Raw genomic sequence first — 22,076 nt, 5'->3', positions numbered from 1 at the left:
ATATAGACCGATCTCTCGATTTAAGGTTTTAGGACCATAAAATGCGCATTTATTGTCCGATGTCGCCGAAATTTGAGACAGTGAATTGTGTTAGGCCCTTCGACATTCTTCTTCAATTTGGCTCAGATCGGCCCAGTTTTGGATATAGCTTCTATATAGACCGACATCTCGATTTAAAGTGTTGGCCACATAAAAGGCGCATTTATAATCCGATTTCACTGAAATTCAACACAGTGACTTTTGTTTTTGGTCTTTTCGACGTCCGTATCGTATGAGGTTCAGATGGTATTAAAAAGACCAATATTTTTTTATACACAATTGAACAATGACTTGTACTTATTATAATTTGGTTCAAATCGGAACATATTTCGATATAGCTGCTATAAGGGCATAAGATATGCATTTTAAACCGGACTTTTACGAAAGGTGGTTTACATATATACCCGAGGTGGTGGGTATCCAAAGTTCGGCCCGCCCGAACTTAACGCCCTTTTACTTGTTATGGCTGCAGTAGCCACAATTTTGTTGCTGTCCTTTAAAAACATGTATATGCTCTCGAATTTGCTTCATAGTAACAGGTAGACTCACTGGTGTAGGATATAATATAGTCGTCTCCGCCCGACTTTTGCCTTTCCTTACTGGTCTTATGCTAAGAACATTTAGCAAGGTATTGTATGGCTATCATCTTAAATAATTTTTATTTGTTCAAAAAACTGAAAATAAGGGCGCAGTTTATCACAGCACTTACACTTACATAAATGTTAGTAGAATTAAAAAAATAATCTTATAATATATCATTATTTGCGATCAGCGTTTGCTACACCAACAAAGATATTTTGCCATTAAATTTTCCATTCACACTGCTGGGCATATAGTAAACGGGATAGGCTCCTTCGGCGAAATTCAGGGCGACACCATTTTTACCCATTCCCAGTTGACCTTTTTTGAGATTGCCTCTTGGCACAATGTCCATGTTAATGGGAACCAACACTCGTTTCAATTCTCCTCTGCCATTGAAAATTTTTTGACTTATGTATGGCTCATAAGGTATAACTATGGTGTTTATGGGGGAATCTCTTAAGGGTAGGCCTAGTGATGACTGGTTAAATATGGCGAGTAGCAGCACGACGAAAAACTGAAAAATATATTTATTAATAATTTGTGAAACATATAGCAAAAAATAAAACCAAAAGTAAATCAAACAAATAAAATTGTGCTAAGTTTGGCCGAGCCGAATCTTATATACCCTCCACCATAGATCGCATTTGTCGAGTTATTTTCTAGATATCTCTTTTTAGGCAAACAAAGGGCGAAAAGAAAAGAATTGCTATAATATTGGAGCTATATCAAGTTATGGCCCGATTCGGACCATAATTGAATTGAATGTTGAAGTCCATAGTAGAATATTCGATTCGAATAAGATTTGCGCCCTTTAGGGGCTCAAGAAGTAAAATAGAAAGACCGGTTTATATGGGAGCTGTATCAGGCTATAGACCGATTCGGACCATATTTGACAAGTATCTTGAAAGTCATGGGAAAAGCCGTTGTACAAAATTTCGGTCAGATCGGATAATAATAACGCCATCCGGAGGCTCAAGAAGTTAAGATCCCAGATTGGTTTACATGGCAGCTTTATCAGGTTATGGATCGATTTGAACCATACTTAGCACAGTTGTTAGAAGTCATAACAAAACACGTCGTGTGAAATTTCATCCCAATCGGCTAAGCATTGCGCCATTTAGTGGCTCAAGAAGTCAAAATTCAAGATCGGTTTATATGACAGCTTTATCAGGTTATGGGCCGTTTTAGACCATACTTAGTACAGTTGTTGGAAGCCTAAAGAAAACACGTCGTGCAAAATTTCAACCAAATCGGATAGGTATTGAGCCCTCTAGACGCTCAAGAAGTCAAGACCCCAGATCGATTTATATGACAGCTATATCAGGTTATGGACCGATTTCAACCATACTCAGCACAGTTGTTTGAAGTCATACTAAAACACCTCATGCAAAATTACAGCCAAATCGCATAAGTATTGTACCCTCTAGTGGCTTAAGAAGTCATGATCCAAGATCAGTCTATATGCTAGCTATATCAAAACATCGACCGATATAGCCCATTTACTATCCCAACCGACCTACACTAAAAGGAATTATTTGTGCCAAATTTCGAGCGGGTAGCTTTAGGCGTTCGATCGCTATCGTAATTTCGACAGACGGACGGACGGACATGGCTAGATCGAATCAGAATGTCGAGAGGATCCAGAATATTTATACTTTATGGGGTCGCAGATCAATATTTCGAGGTGTTACTGTGCGCTCTATATCTGGAGAGTAGCCCTGAATAGATCTATGTCAGAATTTTTAATCGTTTTCCATTCTATGCCCCTAAGCAGATTCAAGTCCTGTATCGTATGTGCGAAAACCGGGCATCTTCGTCACACGCCCTACACATGCAAATGCAAATTTTGTCCATGAACATTCCACTTAGGATCAGGGGCAAACTTCTCACATATCAATGAGTACAGTCCGAGAGAGAAGGAGAGAAGTTTTACATGGCATAGAACCTCACAAATGTTGCCAGCATTAGGAGGGGAAAACCACCACTGAAAATGTTTTCTGATGCTCTCGCCAGGATTCGATCCAGGCGTTCAGCGTCATAGGCGGACATGCTAACCCCTGCTCTACGGTGGCCCTACACATGCTGTCACTAAGTGCACCTATTGTGCTTAGTATGCTATTACTCCCATGTATCCCGTAATAATGCAGCAAGCCATACGGACACTCATGTATGTCCGCTGGGACCATGATCCTTGGTTCGATATGGCTCGTCTCATAAAAGATGGGGATTATGCCATTCTTAGAGAAGCCGTTATTCTTTTTCTTAGTTCGTGACCTTACCATCCTGGTTGCTATAGCTCTGATGGCAAGTTTACCGTCCGTAAAGATGTTCACACTTTACGTCCCTGCATTAACACTACACCATCCATGCATTCCGTGTTCACCCACAATCTCCGCTTGCAGTATCTATTATGGTGAGGCCGTCGCATACAGATCTTCGTCCCTGGTTGCTCAATGTAGATCAACAGGCCTATTCTGTCCACTAGCTTTGTTCCATCCCAGTAGATTGAATTATCAGATGGCAATACTAGAATTCTGTCACTCCAAGACCATGCCTCGCACTCCTCCTCAAGTTCCGTCTCAGGTATCCTATGTGAAACCGATTATACCACGATGGTATGACCTGCTTCTATTCTCAATCCATTCTCCCGTCGCCTATTCTCATGGCCGCCGGGACTTTCTTATGCCTATGTATGTTTGTGTGTCTATGGGTCGCTTATAGTCTCCAGTGCCATAGAAGGCGTGGTCCCCATCGCCCCGCCTTTTGTTGCACTTTTTCTCCACCACCTTACACCAAACTAAAGAGGCATAAGCAAGTATTGATCTAACCAAGGCTACGATAGTAAAACTGAAAGGAATGGAAAAGGTTTCGGATCGGAATGCGGTGGAGTGAATGCCAGCGGCACTGCCTTGGATTGACGGAACACTGGTATTGTCATCTGGCAGATTATGCTACACAGGTGGATCAAAGCTAGAGGACAGAGTGAGCCTGATCCACATTAAAAACCCAGGGACTGAGATCTGTTTTTGACTGCCTGATCATGACTCGGTATTGCAGCCGGAGATCCGGGCGATCACGGAATGCGTGAGGTGGTATGGTGCTACCGAGAGGACGTGGAGTGGATTTACGGAAAGTAAACTGGTCATAAGGACAATAACTACCAGACGGTAAGGTCGTGAACTGTATTGGAGTGTAAGTAGGAGATTAACGACGCGATCCGCATGGTTGAGATGACAGGCCTCATCGTGAAAGGGTGAATGAAACAGCACACGATTTGGCAGTGAAGCCCAGAGGACTGAAGTCAATAACTTGGTTAACCCGAAGCCCTTCGGATCTATGTTGGCCGTATTAAAGTCGTTGGCGACACGTAACACTGTGAAACAGCGAAACGGTCGGTAGGACGACGAAAATCCTATGGGGAGATCCGGATCATGAGAAGACGAGGTTATTACTGAAAGAAGAAAGAAAGTGTTCAGTATAGCTTTCGGTACGGGACACAAAGGACTAAGAGCTCACTTATGCAAAATCCGTGCGGTATATGATAGCATATGTAGGGCATGCGGAGAGGATGATGAGACGTTGGAGCACTTCCTATGGCATTGCCAGGTGCCGGCTAACAGGCGCCCATACTTAGGTGGGGACACAATACCAGATATGAACCACATTAGGGTCGTGGTATGGAAAAGATTGGGGTTTTGTAATTTGTACGGAAATGATGTTTTGGTTTTTAGCCGAAAAAAAAGCCGACTTCTGACTAAGGTCTTTGTTCTTAGTGGCATGGAATATTCGCACTTACTTTTCAATCTAAGCTAAGTATTGGTCTAAAGCAAATGGAAATCTGCGCATGAACATTCCATTTAGGAACAAGGGCAAACTTCTCATACATCATTGAGCGCCGTCCAATTCATTGAGGTGTCAATATTAAGGGACTCTTTTTAAATCCTCCACCATAGGATGGCGGTATACTAGATTCCTCATTCCGTTTGTAACACCTCGAAATATGCGTCTAAGATCCCATAAAGTATATATATTCTTGATTGTCATGACAATTTATGCCGATCAAGCCATGTCCGTACGTCTGTTTGTCGAAAGCACATTAACTTTCTTAGGAGTAAAGCTAGGCGTTTAAAATTTTGAGGGTATACTAATCTAGTCATTCCGTTTATAACACCTAGAAATATTCGTCCAAGACCCCATTATGTATATCTATTATTGATCGTCTCAACATTTTGAGTCGATCTAGGTTATTGAAATTTTGCACAAATACTTAATATTGATGTAGGTCATTGGGGGATTGCAAAAATTGGATATAGCTCCCATATAAACTGATCTCCCGATTAGATTTTTCGAGCCCATGAAAGCCGCAATTTTTATTCAATTTGTTTGGAAATTTGCACACAGTTTGCCGTTATGATTTCTAACATTTGTGCCAGGTACGGTCCAAATCGGTCCATAACCTGATATAGCCTTCATAAAAACCGATCTCCCGATTTGATTTCTTGAGCTCATGGAAGCCGCAATTTTTGTCCGATATAGCTGAAATTTGTATCTCAATTTTCATTCAATTTAACTGAAATTTTGCATGCTGTGTTCTGTTGTGACATCCAATAACTGTGCCAAGTACGGTTTAAATCGGCCAAGAACCTGATATAGGTCCCATATAAACCGATCTGCCGTTTTGACTTCTTGAGTCCCCACAAGCCTCAATTTTTATCCGATTTGACTGAAATTTTTCATGCCGTGTTCTGTTACGTTTTCCAACAACTGTGCCAATTAGGGTCCAAATCAGTCTTTAACCTGATAGGTTTCATATAAGCTACCATATGAAACCGTCTCTCGATTATTCTTGCTCGGTTCCTATAATCTGGCTTGACAGACGTTTGGTATGTAGAATAAAATTATGCCCTTCAACTAATTGTATTTTTCATTAATTGTTAGCAGAATCCATGGTTGTGGGTTCCCAAGATTCGGCCCTGCCGAACTTAGCACGCATTTACTTGCTGTTTCTTGGAACATCCTATTGAATATCGCACGCTTGTGAGTGAGGGTATACTCATTTCGTTATTCCGTTTATAACACATCGATATATTGGTCTTAGACCCCAAAGGGTATATATATTCTTGATCGCCATGACATTTTAAGGTGATCTAACAATGCCTGACCGTCTGTCCGTCCGTTCACCTGTCCGTCTGTGGAAAGGTCGATAATTTTCGAAGGACAAAAGCTCGGCGTTAGAAATTTGGCACAAATACTACCAGTTAGGAGACCACCGTAGCGCAGAGGTCAGCATGTCCGCCTATGACGCTGAACGCCTGGGTTTGAATCCTCGCAGGAACAACCGAAAATTTTTCAGCATTGGTTATCCCCTTCTAATGCTGGCGACATTTGTAAGGTAATTTGCTATGTAGGTTAGATTTAAGTGGCAGTCTGCCACCAGACTCACTTAGACATTTTTGTCCATTGTGATACCACAGGATCAGTAGAAGGAAGATGCCCTCTAGTTCCTACCGTTGAACCATCCAGATCGCTCTAAAAAGCCCACTAACTTGCGAATGTTCACATCCGACATTAGGTTCTCAAAGAAATGAGAACCTAATGTCGAACTCCTTCTGACTTCTAGTGCGGGTCACACACCCAGAAGGTGTTCTATAGTCTCTTCCTCTTCAATGCATTCACAGCTTCTGCAAAAGTCGTTGCTGGCATTCTTTAGTCTGTCAGCATGTTTTCCGATTAGAGAGTGACCTGTCATGAAGGTCACAATGACTAAGACATCTGTTCTAGCCAATGACAGTATAGCGGTAGACCTCTTCATGACTAGATTAGGCCACATAGTTTTGGAATACTCACAGCCCCCTCTTTGTGACCATCTATGATCCTGAAAACTTAGCTTACATATCGCAGGAGGCATACCCACAGATTCCAGTATCCCTGGAATGTGTAGGGTAGTTCCTGGTGTCGCAAGCTCATCCATCTTACAATTATCTGGGTTATCTCAATGGCCCGGCTCCCAGCACAGCTGACTTTTGAACTGTTCAGCCATCTCGTTGAGAGATTTGTGACAATCGAGCGAGGTTTTTGTGTTCTCCAGGGATTTAATGGCCACCTGGCCGTCTGAGAAGAAATTTATCCCAATCGTCGTAATGACATTACATCTGAGCTATTCCTCCACTTCCCTAATTGCAAGGATCTCTACATGATACAAACTGCAGTGGTCGGGTAGCCTTTTCGATATGACCAGTTCTAGATCTTTAGAGTACACCCCAAAGCCCATCTGGTCGTTTAGTTTGAAACCATCCGTAAAAAGTCTATGTGATATCCGTTACCAGTGGTATCGTAATTCCAATGGGTTCGATCAGAAATAGTGATACAGTACTTTTTATCGAAAAGTAGAGTAAAAACCATGCATACAAATTTAGGGTAAAATTTTGACCGGAAAGAGTCTTCCTTAATTGCAAGAATCTGGGCTTGATACACACTGCAGTGATCGGGCAATCTTTTCGATATGACCAATTCTAGACCTTTAGGGTATACCCCAAAGCCCATCTGGTCGTTTAGTTTGAAACCAACCATATATTGGGTTGCCCAAAAAGTAATTGCGGATTTTTCATAGAGTCGGCGGTGACAAATTTTTTCACAGCTTGTGACTCTGTAATTGCATTCTTTCTTCTGTCAGTTATCAGCTGTTACTTTTAGCTTGCTTTAGAAAAAAAGTGTAAAAAAGTATATTTGATTAAAGTTCATTCTAAGTTTTATTAAAAATGCATTTACTTTCTTTTAAAAAATCCGCAATTACTTTTTGGGCAACCCAATAGAAATCTATGTAACTTCTGTTACCAGGGATATCGTAATTCCAATCGGTTCTGTCAGGAATAGTGCTACAGTAATTTTTATCAAAAAGCGGCTCAGCTAGGATGTGATCCACACTGCCTGGAACATCGGATATTGTATCAAGGATAACACAGTATCCGTAGCCGCCACAAGACCAATGAGAAAGCTCCCTTAACCTCAAGGCAGAGGTCGCTGCAAATTGTGTAGCCACATATTCCGGAGGCATAAGATGTGGCATTAAATTCAGTGCATTAGATGATGTCGTCCTCAGTGCGGCTGTGATGCATAAGCAACCCATCCTTTGAATCCGGTTAAGTATTGATCAGTAGTTGGACTTTTGAAGCGCCGTCCACCAGACCATAACACCATATTATAGTTCTGACAATTGCAGTATATACCCAATGCATGACTCGCGGTCTAATCCTTCAACTTTTGCCAATGGCTGTTTTGCAGGTGTATAGGGCAAGAGTTGCCTTTCTTTGCCTTTCCCAAATGTTGGATTTGAAGTTCAATTTCCTGTCCAGCAAAACTCCCAGGTATTTTGCGCTTTCTGCAAATGAAACATTCTCTACACCCAAGGAGACAGATTCCACTATATCTCCTGCTGAAAAGAACTACTTCTGTTTTGCACGGATTTATACCTAGACCACTTTCGGTAGCTACTACTTTGCCATGTAAAAACTTCTCCCCAAAGAGGTATCACTCTGCGGCACGCCGTTCGAACTCGACTATGAGAAGGAGGTCCCTTCTCACTGAGCTTAAAATTGAATCGGACAGCATTCATTGATATGAGCGAAGTTTTATTATATAGTCGCCATTCCCCGACTTTTGCCTTGCTTAATTTTTTATTTTGGTAACTTTGTTTCGGAATTGGTTTTAAGAATTTTATATATAAACATTTTTTTTCTTTCATTTACAAATTTTTAATTTTTTTAGAATTTTTAATTTAGCCTTAAATTGTTTATGTATTTGTTACGTAATTTTTGTGTTTATTTTATCCTCTTGTTTTAAGTCAGTTACCCGCTAGTATCACTCAAGTTCATAAATATTTCAAAGGTATTTATTTGTAGGCTTTTTAAATTCCATATTCGAGCATGAGTCGAAGTGGTATTGCATTAGACATTGAACTATTTAATTAAATTGTTTCATTTCCAATTCGACACATAACACTGACACTGACAAAAAAGTTGCATTTTTTTAATTACCGCATAAAACTTCATTGTGTTTGTTGTTATTGTTTTTGGCGTTTTGTTTAATTCCGTTCCGCACTTTAATCCTTATTGGCCAATTAAATGGTGAACAATCGAAGTCGTCGTCGTTTGGTTTTGTGGTTAAAGCAACCGTGACCGCGTTACAAGCCTTTTTAAGCTGTTGCGGGCTATGATGATGATGATGCTGTAACTTGAATTGATGAAATGGCAAAGGTGACTAAAGTGTTTTCAAAAATTTCATTAAAGTTTTATTCACTAAGAAATAGCAGTGCTGTGAGTTTCGTTCAATTTTTGTTGGCTGGTGAATGCCTCCTTCTGCTCTATCAGAGTATCTCTCGATGAAGACTGCGATTTTCGCTTTAAAAGAAAACAATTTAAATAAAATTGATTGTCTTAGACTCTGAAACTTTTTTAATTTTATATATTTTTTTTTTACATTTTTATTAATTTTTTTCGGTTTGGCTGGCTGGCTGGCTGGCTTGTTGACTGGGGATGGTTGGTTGGTTGATTTGGCGCACATGATGTGTGGCTGATGTTGTCGACAACGTCGCAGCCTGTTGTTGCGTCTGCGTTGCCCTGCCTGGCTTCATGCATGGCAATAACTTTGCCATGGTTCCCAAAATATCTATTTATCTACAATAGCTGCTGTCGGTCTGTCTATTGCTCGCCTAACACGTCTATGGGTTATTCATAACATCTTTACTAACTTCACTTCATCATGCATGGTGGTGGTCTCAGATTATGGTGTGTGGTGATGAAAGATGAACAAAGAAGCAACAAAACAATTTTTGGGTATTTTATGGCAAAAAACAAAGAAAAAAACTTTTGGTTCAGTTAAACGTTCAACACTTGGCTTAAAGACCAAATACTATTGGATTTGCCGCTGCCGCTGCCGCTGCTGTTGTTGGTGCTGACATTAACGCTTACGTCGTCAAATGTTCGCAGTGTCATAGACAAGAGCGGGTGCACAAGTTGTAGCCGCAGCTGTTGATGATGATATCAGTGAGTGTATATGTCGGTGTTGACTTCGTCAGTGTTCCCCTGGGGAAGTTGTCCATTCAACGACTCGATCTATCATTGATAGTATTGGCTGTGACTAATGTTGCACAGTATAGGCAATCATTTAAAATTTAAATTATTTTTATACCCACCACCATAGGCTGGGGGTAGACTAATCTAGTCATTTCGTTTGTAACACTTCGAAATTTTGATCTAGGACCACAAAAAAGTATATATGTTCTTGTCCGTCCGTCCGTCCGTCTGTCGAAATCACAATAGTGGTCGAACGCATAGAGCTAGCCGCTTGAAATTTTTCCCAGATACTTAATACTGATGTAGGTCGTTGGGGATTGCTAATGCTAATAATGAACCAATCTGGGCCAAACTAAAGAGGGATGTCGAAGGGCCTAACACAACTCACTATCCCAAATTTCGGCGACATCGGACAATGAATGAGCCTTTTATGAGCCCAAAACCTTAAATCGAGAGATCGGCATATATGGCAGCTATATCCAAATATGGACAGATCTGAGCCAAATTGCAGAAAGTTGCCGAAGAGACTAAAACAACTCACTATCCCAAATTTCGGCAAAACCAGACAATAAATGCGCCTTTTATGAGCCCAAAAATTTAAATTGAGAGATCGGTATATATGGCAGCTATATTCAAATCTGGACCGATGTGACCCAAATTGCAGAAAGGTGTCGAGGGGCCTTACTTCCCAAATTTCAGCAAAATCGAATAATAAATGTGGCTTTTATGGGCCTAAGACCTTAAATCGGCGGATCGGTTTATATGGCAGCTATATCCAAATCTGAACCGATCTAGGCCTAATTGAAGAAACCGATCTAGGCCTAATTGAAGGAAAGGGCCTAACACAACTCACTGTCCCAAATTTTGGAAAAACGGATAATAAATGTGGCTTTTATGAGCCCAAGACCTTTAATCGACAGATCGGTCTATATGACAGCTACAATATATCCAAATCCAAATTTATATATTTGGATATAGCTCCCATATAAACCGATCTCACGATTTGACTTATTTAGCCCTTTTGCGCATAGCGTTCTTTTATGACATTTGAGCCGAGTACGGTTCTAAACGGTCCATAACCTGATATAGCTCCCATATAAACCGATCTCCCGATTTGACTTCTTAAGTCACTGGAAGCCGCAATTTTTGTCCGATTTGGCTGAAACTTTCAACATAGTGTTCTGTTAAGACTTTCAACAACTGTGCAGAGTACGGTTTAAATCGGTTTATAAGCTGATATAGCTCTCATATAAACCGATCTCCCGATTTGACTTCTTGAGCTCCTGGAAGCTGCAATTTTTGTCGGATGTGGCTGAAACTTTGCACATAGTTTTCTGTTATGACTTTCAACTACTGTGCGGAGTACGGTTCAAATCGGTCTAAAAGCTGATATAGCTCCCACATAAACCTATCTTCCAATTTGACTTCTATAGCTCCTGGAAGCCGCGATTTTTGTCCGATTAGGCTGAAATTTTCCACATAGGGTTCTGTTATGACATTCAACAGTTGTCAGGTATAGTCTATATCGGTATATGAACTGATATAGCTCCCATATAAACCGATTTCCCGAGTTGACTTCTTGAGATCCTGGAAGCCGCAATATTCGTCCGATTTGACTGAAGTTTAGCACATAGTGTTCTGTTATGATTTCCAACGACTGTGCCGAGTACGGTCTAAATCGGTCTATAACCTGATATAGCTCCCATATAAACCGATCTCCCGATTTGACTACTTGAATCACTGGAAGCTGCAATTTTTGTCCGATTAGGCTGAAACTTTCAACATAGTGTTCTGTTAAGACTTTCAACAACTGTGCGGAGTACGGTTCAAATCGGTTTATAAACTGATATAGCTCTCATATAAACCTATCTCCCGATTTGACTTCTTTAGCTCCTGGAAGCCGCGATTTTTGTCCGGTTAGGCTGAAACTTTCCACATAGTGTTCGGTTAAGACTTTCAACAACTGTGCCGAGTACGGTCTAAATCGGTCTATAACCTGATATAGCTCCCATATAAACCGATCTCCCGATTTGACTTTTTGAGATCTTGGAAGCTGCAATGTTCGTCCGATAAGGTTGAAATTTTGCACATAGTGTTCTGTTAAGACTTTCAACAACTTTGCGGAGTACTCTTCAAATCGGTCTAAAACCTGATATAGCTCCCATATAAGCCGATCTCCCGATTTGACTTCTGTACCCCCTGGAAGCCGGAATTTTTATCCGATTAGGCTGAAACTTTCCACATAGGGTTCTGTTATGACATTCAACAAATGTGTCAGGTATGGTCTACATCGGTATAAAACCTGATATAGCTCCCATATAAACCGATGTCCCGAGTTGACTTCTTGAGATCCTGGAAGCCGCAATATTCGTCCGATTTGACTGAGGTTGAGCACATAGTGTTCTGCTATGATTTCCAACGACTGTGGCGAGTACGGTCTAAATCGGTCTATAACCTGATATAGCTCCCATATAAACCGATCTCCCGATTTGACTACTTGAATCACTGGAAGCTGCAATTTTTGTCCGATTAGGCTGAAACTTTCAACATAGTTTTCTGTTAAGACTTTCAAAAACTGTGCGGAGTACGGTTCAAATCGGTCTACAGGCCAATATAGCTCCCATATAAACCGATCTCCCGATTTGACATCTTGAGCTCCTGGAAGCTGCAATTTCTGTCTGATTTGGCTGAGGTTTGCACAAAGTGTTCTATTATGACTTCCAACAAAGTCATGACTTGACCAAATCGGTCAAGAACCTGATATACAGGGTGGCTGATGAAAGCCGCTACCAAAAAAAAATGTAATAACTTTTTTTCTATTTAATAATAATAATTTAATAATTAATTTAATTAATTAATTAATTAATTTAATTAATAATAATTTAATAATTAATTTAATAATTTAATTTAACATGAATAAAAGAAAAATGTATTCCATACACCGAAAAAAAAATGTAGCAATATTCATCATTGTAGCAATATTCATCAGCCACCCTGTAGCTCACGTATAAACCTGTTAGGAATTGTATATCAGAAATGTGGTTCCATCTTGATATCGATAACAACATTTTCACGTTACTGAATACAAACTGTTTAGAGTGAATCGTTATACCCATGGCGGCGGAGTTGCTATACATGTCAAAAATAGTATAAGATATTCTCTCAAATGTATGTCAAACCGTTCGTGCCGAATTGAATGATTATTTCTGAAACTTGTATCTGATGACAAGACTAAACTACTTCTGGGTTGCGCCTATGGACCAAATTCGTCCATAGATTTTGAAGTACTAATAGAAACTTTTGATATAAATTCCATCGAGTAAAATAATATTATCGTTGCTGGTGATTTTAATAGCAACTTGCTTGTCTAGCGCTGTCTTACCGAATCCATGCAGATCTTTGGACTACTTTATGTGAATGATGCTGATCCAAATCACTTTATTTCGAAAACATTGACTGGCCACTTCTGCATCAAAGTTTGGATGAAGTACCTAGGGAAGGTGGTCACTGGTATGCATTCGTCGGAGGTTATTAGGGAAATTGTGTCTGAGCCGAGAATACTTTGGGCGATATAAAGTTTCAACCCCTTTAAGTCGCCAGGCCCTGATGATGTATCACCGATTGAATTACAAACTGTGTCTAATAGACTGGTTCCTGGGCTTAGGGAGATATACTCTGCTTGTAACATAATGTCATATATATCTGTGGGATGGAGGGACACGAAGGTCATTTTCATTCCGAAAGCAGAAAAAGCCTACCACACGAAGGCAAGAGATTTTCGTCCTATTAGTCTGTCATTCTTTATGCTGAAGAATCTAGAGAGCTTGATAGAAACATATCTTTGGCCAAAGATGCCTGGAGATCGCCTATCGCGGCATCTGCATGCATATCGTAAAGGCAAATCCACTGAAACAGGCCTTCACGACCAAGTCGGCTACATTGAGGGTTTTGTCATTGTCACTGAATACACAATGGTGACATTTCTTGACACCGAAAGTGCTTTCAATAATGTAAAACCGACATCAATCATGAAGGAGTTGGAGTTTCTAGGCATCAACTCTACCGTAAGAAAATTGATTAATAACTTACTTACTAAAAGGTGCATTAGGGCAGGCTTGGTATCTGTGGATCTAAAAAGATGGGTCAGCAATAGGAACACCTCAAGGAGGTGTACTGTCTCCTCTACTTTGGAATATAGCCATTAACAATATATTATTGTATCTGGAAGAAAAAGGTGTAAAAGTCGTGGCATATGCTGATCACGTGGCAATTGCGGTTAGGAGATAGTTTCCCAGCACTCTTAAGAGATATACTTTAGGAAACTCTGCGTGCCCCAGCAAAGTAGTCTAGGAAGAAATCCGTGCAGGACAGAAGTAGTTCTTTTCAGCAGGAGATACAAGTTGCCTACAGTGGAACCTGTCTCCTTGAAAGGCGAGAATATTCCATTTACAGAAAGCGCAAAATACCTAAGGGTTTCGCTGGACAGGAAATTGAACTTCAAAACCAACATTTTGGAAAGGCAAAGAAAGGCAACTCTTGCCCTATACCCCTGCAAAAGAGCCATTGGCAAAAGTTGGAGGCTTAGACCGATTGTCATACATTGGGTATATACTGCAGTTGTCTGAACTATAATGCTATATGGTGTTGAGGTCTGGTGGACGGCGCTTCAAAAGTTCACCTATTGCTCAATACTTAATAGGATTCAAAGGTTGGCTTGTTTGTACCTCGCAGCCGCACTGAGGACGACACCATCTAATGCATTGAATTTAATGCTACATCTTATGCCTCTGGACATTGTGGCTACCCAAATTGCAGCGACCACTGTCGTGAGCCTAAGGGAGCTTTCTCATTGGTCATGTGGCGACTACAGACACTATGTTATCCTTAATACAATATTCGATATTGCAGGCAGGGTGGATTACACTCTACCTGATCCGCTTTTTGATAAAATTTACTGTACCACTATTCCTAATAGAACCGATTGGAACTACGATATCCCTGGTAACAGAAGTTACATAGAATTCTATACGTATGGTTCCAAACTAAGTGGCCAAGTGGGCTTTGGTCATAGAACTGGTTACCCGACCACTGCAGTGTGTACCAAGCCTAGATCCTTGCAATTAAGAGAGTGGTGGTATGGCTAAGGTATAATGTCATTACAACGATTGGCATATATATGTTCTCAAAGCGCCAGACTGCCATTTAATCCCTGGTGAACGTATTTCTGAACACAAAAACCGCCCTCAACTGTCTCAGATCTCTCAACGAGATGGCTGAACACTTTAAAATTCACCTGTTCTGGGTGCTGGGCCATAGAGATATCCCAGGGAATTCTTAAGCAGACGAGCTTGCGAGACTAGGAACTACCCTACACATTCCAGGGATACTGGAATCTGTGGGTATGCCTCTAGCGACATGTTGGCTAAGTTTTCAGGACCAGCCCCAATAGACAACGAATAATAAATGGTCACAAAGAGGGGGCTGTGAGCATTCCAAAACTATGTGACCTATTCTAGACTTGAAGAGGTCTACTGCTTTGCTGTCATTGGCTAGAACAGACGTCTCAGTTAATGTGCCCGTCATTAGAGGTAACTGTCTAATCAGAAAACATGCTGACAGACTGAAGGTTGCCACTAACGACTTCTGCAGAAGCCGTAGGGACATCGAAGAAGAAGAGACTATAGAATATCTTCTGTGTGTGTGTCCCGCACTAGCAGCCAGAAGAAGTTCGACATTAGGTTCTCATGTCTTTGAGAACCTGTCTGATATAGCGGATGTGAACATTCGCAAGTTATTGGTTTTTTAAAGCAATCTAGATGGTTCAACCATAGGAACTACAATAGAAGGCATCTTCCTTCTACTGATCCTGTGGTATCACAATGGACGTATACTTCTAAGCAGAGATGGTCCGTAAGACGATTTTTTAGGTTTCCGACTGTCAAAAAGTTGTAAAAGTCGAAAACGTCGTATACTTGTATAAAACGTAGAAAAAGTCGCAAACGTCATAAACCTTAATAACTCAGTGTAAAAGTTTGATTTTTAACAAATATTATTGTCACTTATTTGTTGTATATAGAAGAGTTTATATGTAAAAAAATTTCGCAATAAAAGAAATATAAAGTTTTTTTTTAATTTTTGCATTTACATTTTTCACACAATAAATTGGAAATATACGCAAATTTCAAGTCAATTTATAAAGTAACGTTTAAGGATTTTTTTGTGAAGCAAAAAATCAACAAATTATTAGTTTTCATCAATTATATTTAGAAATTGCAATTATTTTGTATCCTTTTGCAAAATTATTTGCTTCTCCCGTTTAATTTGCTTTTTGAAAGCTGTTGTAAACGACATATGTTAAAAATGCATGACATCTGAGGAAGTGTCAAGTGAAACGGTACATGGAGTGTTAATACTTATGCCAAAATTTTTAGTTAATCAGATCAAAAATTCGACATATTTTCGTTCGAATTTTTTTTTTCTGTCAGAAACCTAGTTTTTTGGCTAGGTTTACGACGTTTTCGACGTATGTAATATACGTCGGAAATGTATGTCATATACGTCACTGTTTCTGACAGGCCATCTCTGCTTCTAAGTGAGTCTGATGGCAGACTGCCACTTAAACCTAACCTAATCTTGGATATGAAAAGATTTTCCAAACATTTTTTTATGATTTCGTATTTTTTTTTTATAAACCTAACCCTCTGATCCCATAAAATCGGATTTTAGTTATATATAGCCGCTATATAGACCGATCTCTAGACTTAAACTCTTGAGGCATTAAAAGTGATTATTTTTTTATACGATTTTGATGAAATTTGGCACAGTTAGTTCTGGTAGACCCCAACCCATTTGAGTCAAATGTGGTCCAGATCGGACCATATTTGGATATATTGTAGCTGCCATATTTACCGATCTCCTGATATAGTGTAATGAGCCAATTAAAGGAGCATTTTGCATTCCATTTCTATGAAATTTGGCACAGCGAGCTCCGGTACACCTCCAAATCTTTTTGTTTAATATCATCCAGATCGGACCATATTTGGATATAGCTGCCATATAGACCGATCTCCTGATAAAGAGTATTGGGCCCTTAAAAAGAGAATTTTTCATCCGATTTTGATTAAATTTGAAGCAGTGCGTTTTGATACCAATTTAAATCTATCTGTTGAATATCATCCAGGTTGGACCATATGGAGAATGTGGACCAGATACTCTACACAATACTCTATACCATACTCTATATCAGGAGATAGGTCTGTGGTGGCACACTTTGTGAAAATAACTTCGTTTCTTAATTTAAATATTTATCAAAGTAACCTTAGAATAATTTTATTATTTCGTAAAAACAACTTTGTTTATTATTCTGAATATTTATCACATAGGCTTAGTATAATTTTGACAATGTACAAGAAATTCATTTCTGTATAATAAAGTTTAGTTTTGAATTAGTTTTTATTACGAACACATCTATCCATACCACATTGGTGACCCCGAACGAAAAATATACAGATTTTATTTTTTTTCAAGCATGGCTACTGAAAATGAAAATAATGCATTGGAGTTATCTGACAGCTATATCCAAATATGGTCTGATCTGGACGATATTATACAAAAAAATTTAGAGGCGTACCGGAACTTGCTGTGCCAAATTTCATAGAAATGGAATGCAAAATGCTCCTTTTATAGGCTCATTACACTATATCAGGTGATCGTAAATATGGCAGCTATATCCATATATGGTCCGATCTGGACCACATTTGACAGAAATGGGTAGGGTAGGGTAGTCTACCAGAACTCACTGTGCCAAATTTCATCGAAATCGGATGAAAAATGACCAATTTATTGCCTCAAGATTTTAAGTCGGAAGATCTGTCTATATAGCGGCTATATAAAACTAAAATCCGATTTTATGAGATCACAAGGTCAGATTTATACACAAAGAATACGAAACATCAAAAATTGTTTGGAAAATTTTATTATAGCCAAGATATCTGCAAAATTATAAATACCCAAATAAGTAACCAAAAAAAGGTATTTATTGGGTATGTACCCAATAATAAGCGTTTGGTATTTACCCGATAGAAACCCATCTTTACTCATTATTAATGGATTAAATCAATATTGGTCTTGTATCAAGAAAAAATGGGTATTCTTCTTCTCTCGATCTATTACAATGAACTAATTAATTTCTGTTTGCCACGATTACATAATCTACATTCATTATTCTAATATATCCCCTTTGTTTCTTTTACAGGTTATTTAAATTTATGTTGGTAAGTTCACTCAAGAGATTACTTCATTAGAAACCAGATTCTTTAAATCGAACCATATCAATTATTCAATAGAAACTCAAATGCTGTTCTCCTTGAGATTCGATCTCAAATGCAAATTTCTGTTTTATGGTGGTCCTTCAGTAGGGCTGACAACATTTCGTCCTATTTAAGCGATATATGCAGGGTTAAGTGAAACAAGAGGAAATATTTTGAGCGTTACGATCTGCCAACAATATAGGTAGCGAGAGAAAAGAAGAAAAGAAAAAAAAATTCTATGCTTAAGTGAAAGCTGTTAGGATACTTACTTACTTACTTCAATTGGTTATGACAGAACATTTGTTTCACCAGACGAACGTAGAACAGCGTTACAAGCGCCTCGATCTTCTGTGCCCATTCTAAAATCTCTGACACCAAGTTTAAAGGTGTCCCCCACCACTTGATCTTTCCATCGGGCTTTTGTTCATCCACAATGGAATAGAGCTTCTTCATCCATTCTGATACGTGTAACTATGCTATCGTCGTCAAGCATTAAAGCAAACTGGTCCATATATTTTACGAAGAATATTTCTCTCAAGCACTGCCTGGTCTGCTTTCGCAAGTACCCAAGCCTCAGAACCATATAACAACACGGGTAGTATCAGTGTCTTGTATAGTGCAATCTTCGTCTGTCTCTAAACTGCTTACTTAGGCCAAAGTAGTATATGTTTGCCAGTATTATTCATCGCTTTATTTCAAAACTGGTGTAATTTGTTTCGGTTACGGCGGTTCGACCTGACTGTCCGTACCGATTCTTTCAAAGGCTGCAGTTGCTACTTCTGTTGACCGACCTATGATGTCGAAGCCGTCGGCATAGGCGAGTAGCATGTGTTCTCTTGTAATTAATGTGCCACATCTATTCACATCTGCATCTCGTATAATTTTCTCCAGCAGGATATTAAACAGATCACACGATAAGCTGTCACCTTGTCTGAAACCTTGTTTGATATTAAATGTTTCGGAGACACTCTTTCTCTTTCTTACTGATTAACGTGTTTCAGCAAGTTTCATCCTACAGAGTCTTATTAATTATGCAGGGATACCAAACTCAGACATGTCTTGAAATACCTTTGAACATAGAGGGCAGTCGAAAGATATAGTAGGTGTTGATATGTCCTTCTTGTGTCTTTTCCGAGATTTGGCGCAGTGTGAATATCTGGTCTAGGGTGGATTTTTCGGGTCTAAAGTCGCATTGATGGGACCCAATTATCTCATTGACTTTAGGTTTTAATTTTTCACCCAGTACGCTTGTATGCGATGTATAATGGGGAGGAGACTTATTCCTCTGTAGTTGGCACATTCTGTCTTCTCTCCTTTCTAGTGCACGGTACATAGTATGCTGAGGTTCTAATTATGGGGTATGAGTTCTTCGACAGTCAAGCTGATGCATACGCCTTATCAGCGTGTCGCCTCCGGTCTTAAATTGTTCAGCTGGTAACTCGTCGGCACCTGCTGCCTTGTTGTTCTTCAGTCGGGTCACTGCTGCTTGGGCCTCATTCTGACTAGAAGGTAAACATTCTATACCATCACCATTGAGTGGCTCTGCGGTATCCTTTTCGCCGCCATCGTCTGACACTAGCAGTTGGGTGAAATGTTCTTTCCATAAGCTCAGCAAGCTATCTCTGTCAGTAACCAGATTTCCTACTTTGTCTCTGCAGAAGGATGTGCCTGTACCAAAGTTATCGGTTTGTTGGTTTATTCTTTCCGGACTTCATTCTGACTCCTGTACATCTCAATTCACTCGCACTCACGACTTTCCATTTCCTTCGTCTTTCTGCGGAAAAGTCTTTTCTCCTCTCTCTTCTTTTCTCCCAAAATATCTCCTTCATCTGGCGCGTTGCTATTGATTCCAGGGTTGCTCTATATGCCGCATTCTTGGCTTCAATGGCATCTCGACCCTCTTGGTCGTACCATGGGTTTCTTGGGGGAGGCTTCCGGTACCCAAGTACGGCTATTTCCGGCTATTTCCTTGAAGTGGACAATGGTTTGCCACTGCGCCATTATATCATCGGAACAAGGAGTGCTTTCATCAAGAAGTTGGGTCAGTCGAGTGGAGTACGCCGTTGCCAATGGTTGCATTTGCAGCTTTTCAATCTCCAGCTTCCATGCAGTGTCAGATCGTACTTTCCTCGCCATGGGCAAACGGATGCGAACCTTTGCTGGATATAGAACATGAAACTGCCGAGTAAAGTTTCTGAGAAGCTGAGGAGCAAAATTTTAGACAACGGTTTAATGAGAAGGGCATCCAACCTAAATTTAATCCAGTGAGCATATAGCATGGATCGGAGCAATATGGTATTCTGAAAAGCTTTTTGGATGGGATGGGCATCCAAACTAATTTTTATTCAGCAAGCATATGTATGGTTAAAATTGTGATATACCTATTATCGATCAGGTAGCGAGATGTTTGGCTATAAATATGTGGAACTGTCATAGCATTTTGGGGCTTAAATGAAAGGTGATTGGAGGAAGAATACCAAACTGTAGAAAACAAATTAGGGTTAAGTAACTGAGGGGCCACATTTAGTTCAAGTGACTGGTGTGGGACCCTACCCCGTTTTGCTATTCAAATTTGCGGTCAAGTATCTGAGGAACCTGAGAGACCTATTGTGGGCATAGTGTCTGGAGGTACGCATTTGTGTCAAAATCCACCGAGCATACCAATAGACTAATTGAAGTCATAATAAAACCCCTCGTGCAAATCAGATAAATATTGCGCCAGACAAATCTGATAATATTGTCAGATCTAGACCAAACCCATACCGGACGTCGAAGGTATAAACCAGCTCATTCTTCCAAAACATAGCAAAAACTACCATAAATTGTGGGACCGGTGTATATGGAGCTGTATCCCAACGGGTTTCCTGATTAGCACCGTATTCAAGAAGTATGTGTAGGTAGGATTAATACAACTCACCACACAAAATGGGGCAAAAAATCTGCAATTTAGGGGTGAAAGACCTGTAATCGAGATATCCAAATATGGTCCGATCTAAACGATACTCCACACGGTCGATGAAGGGCCTAACACGGATCACACTGCTAAATTTCATCAAAATCGCGTAATAAGTTTTGCTTCTTAGGGCCATAGATCTTAAACCGGAAGATCGATCCATAAACCAGGTTCCTAAGACAACTCACAGTGCCAAATTTTAGCAAAATAATGTCATATATGCGGCGCTTTTATGGGCCCAAGACCTTAAATCAGGAGATCGGTATATGTGGCAGCTTTATTCAAATAAAGTGCTAACTGGACCATTCTCCGTGCGGATATAAAGAGTCTAACCATTACTCATTACTGGCTTAGGTGTATGTTCTCTTTTCAACCTAACCTAACCTACTCACTGTGCCTAATTTCAGTAGAATCGGGTGATGAGTCTTTTGCGGGCATAAGACCCGAAATCGGAAGATCGCTCTATATGAGGGCTATATCAAAATATAGTTCGATATAGACCATCTTCGAACTTAACTTGACTATGGACCAAAAAAGAATCTGTGCAGTTTCAGCCCCATACTCAGCTCCATCATTTCTAAAACTGCGGCAGGATTTCAACAGACGAACGAACATGGCTATTTCGTCTAAGATTTTTAGCTCCATTGTTTCGGAAATCGATATTTTGAATTTTAAGGAAAGCATTTGGAGGCCATTGTAGTGCAGAGGCTAGCTTATCCGCCCATGAGGCTGAAGCCTGGGTTCGATTCCTGGTGAGAACATCACAAAATAAACTTTTCATCGGTGGAAATGGAATGGGCTTGCCACTGTTCCTTAAGGGTGTACATTCCCTTTGAAAATTTGTCTTTAGAGAAAATTTCATTGAAATTTTGTGTTTAAAGAAAATTTTATTGAAATTTTGTGTTTAGAAAAAATATCATTGAAATTTAGTTTTAACAGAAAATTTCATTGAAATTTTGTGTTTAAGGAAAGTTTTATTAAAATTTTGTCTTTAGAGAAAATTTCATTGAAATTTTGTCTTTGGAGAAAATTTCATAGAAATTTTGTCTTCAGAGAAAATTTCATTAAAATTTTGCCTTTAGAGAAAATTTCATTGAAATTTTGTCTTTGGAGAAAATTTCA

General features: G+C 39.6%; 1 protein-coding gene across 1 annotated transcript; it reads right to left on the bottom strand.

Annotated features, from left to right (window-relative positions):
• Window positions 1-736: 736 nt before the first annotated feature.
• LOC106092352 (uncharacterized) lies at window positions 737-8,992 on the bottom strand. The gene is made up of 2 exons (XM_013259186.2): window positions 8,655-8,992; window positions 737-1,135 (listed from the first exon to the last, which is right to left on the bottom strand). The coding sequence occupies exons 1-2, from the start codon at window positions 8,667-8,669 to the stop codon at window positions 818-820; spliced, it is 333 nt and encodes a 110-aa protein (XP_013114640.2). The 5' UTR covers window positions 8,670-8,992; the 3' UTR covers window positions 737-817.
• Window positions 8,993-22,076: the final 13,084 nt, after the last annotated feature.

The sequence above is a fragment of the Stomoxys calcitrans genome, chromosome 5, assembly GCF_963082655.1.
Source record: "Stomoxys calcitrans chromosome 5, idStoCalc2.1, whole genome shotgun sequence".
In the NCBI taxonomy this organism is placed as follows: Eukaryota; Metazoa; Arthropoda; class Insecta; order Diptera; family Muscidae; genus Stomoxys; species Stomoxys calcitrans.
Note: the sequence above shows the minus strand (reverse complement) of the source record. Positions and strands in the feature narration are given on the sequence as shown.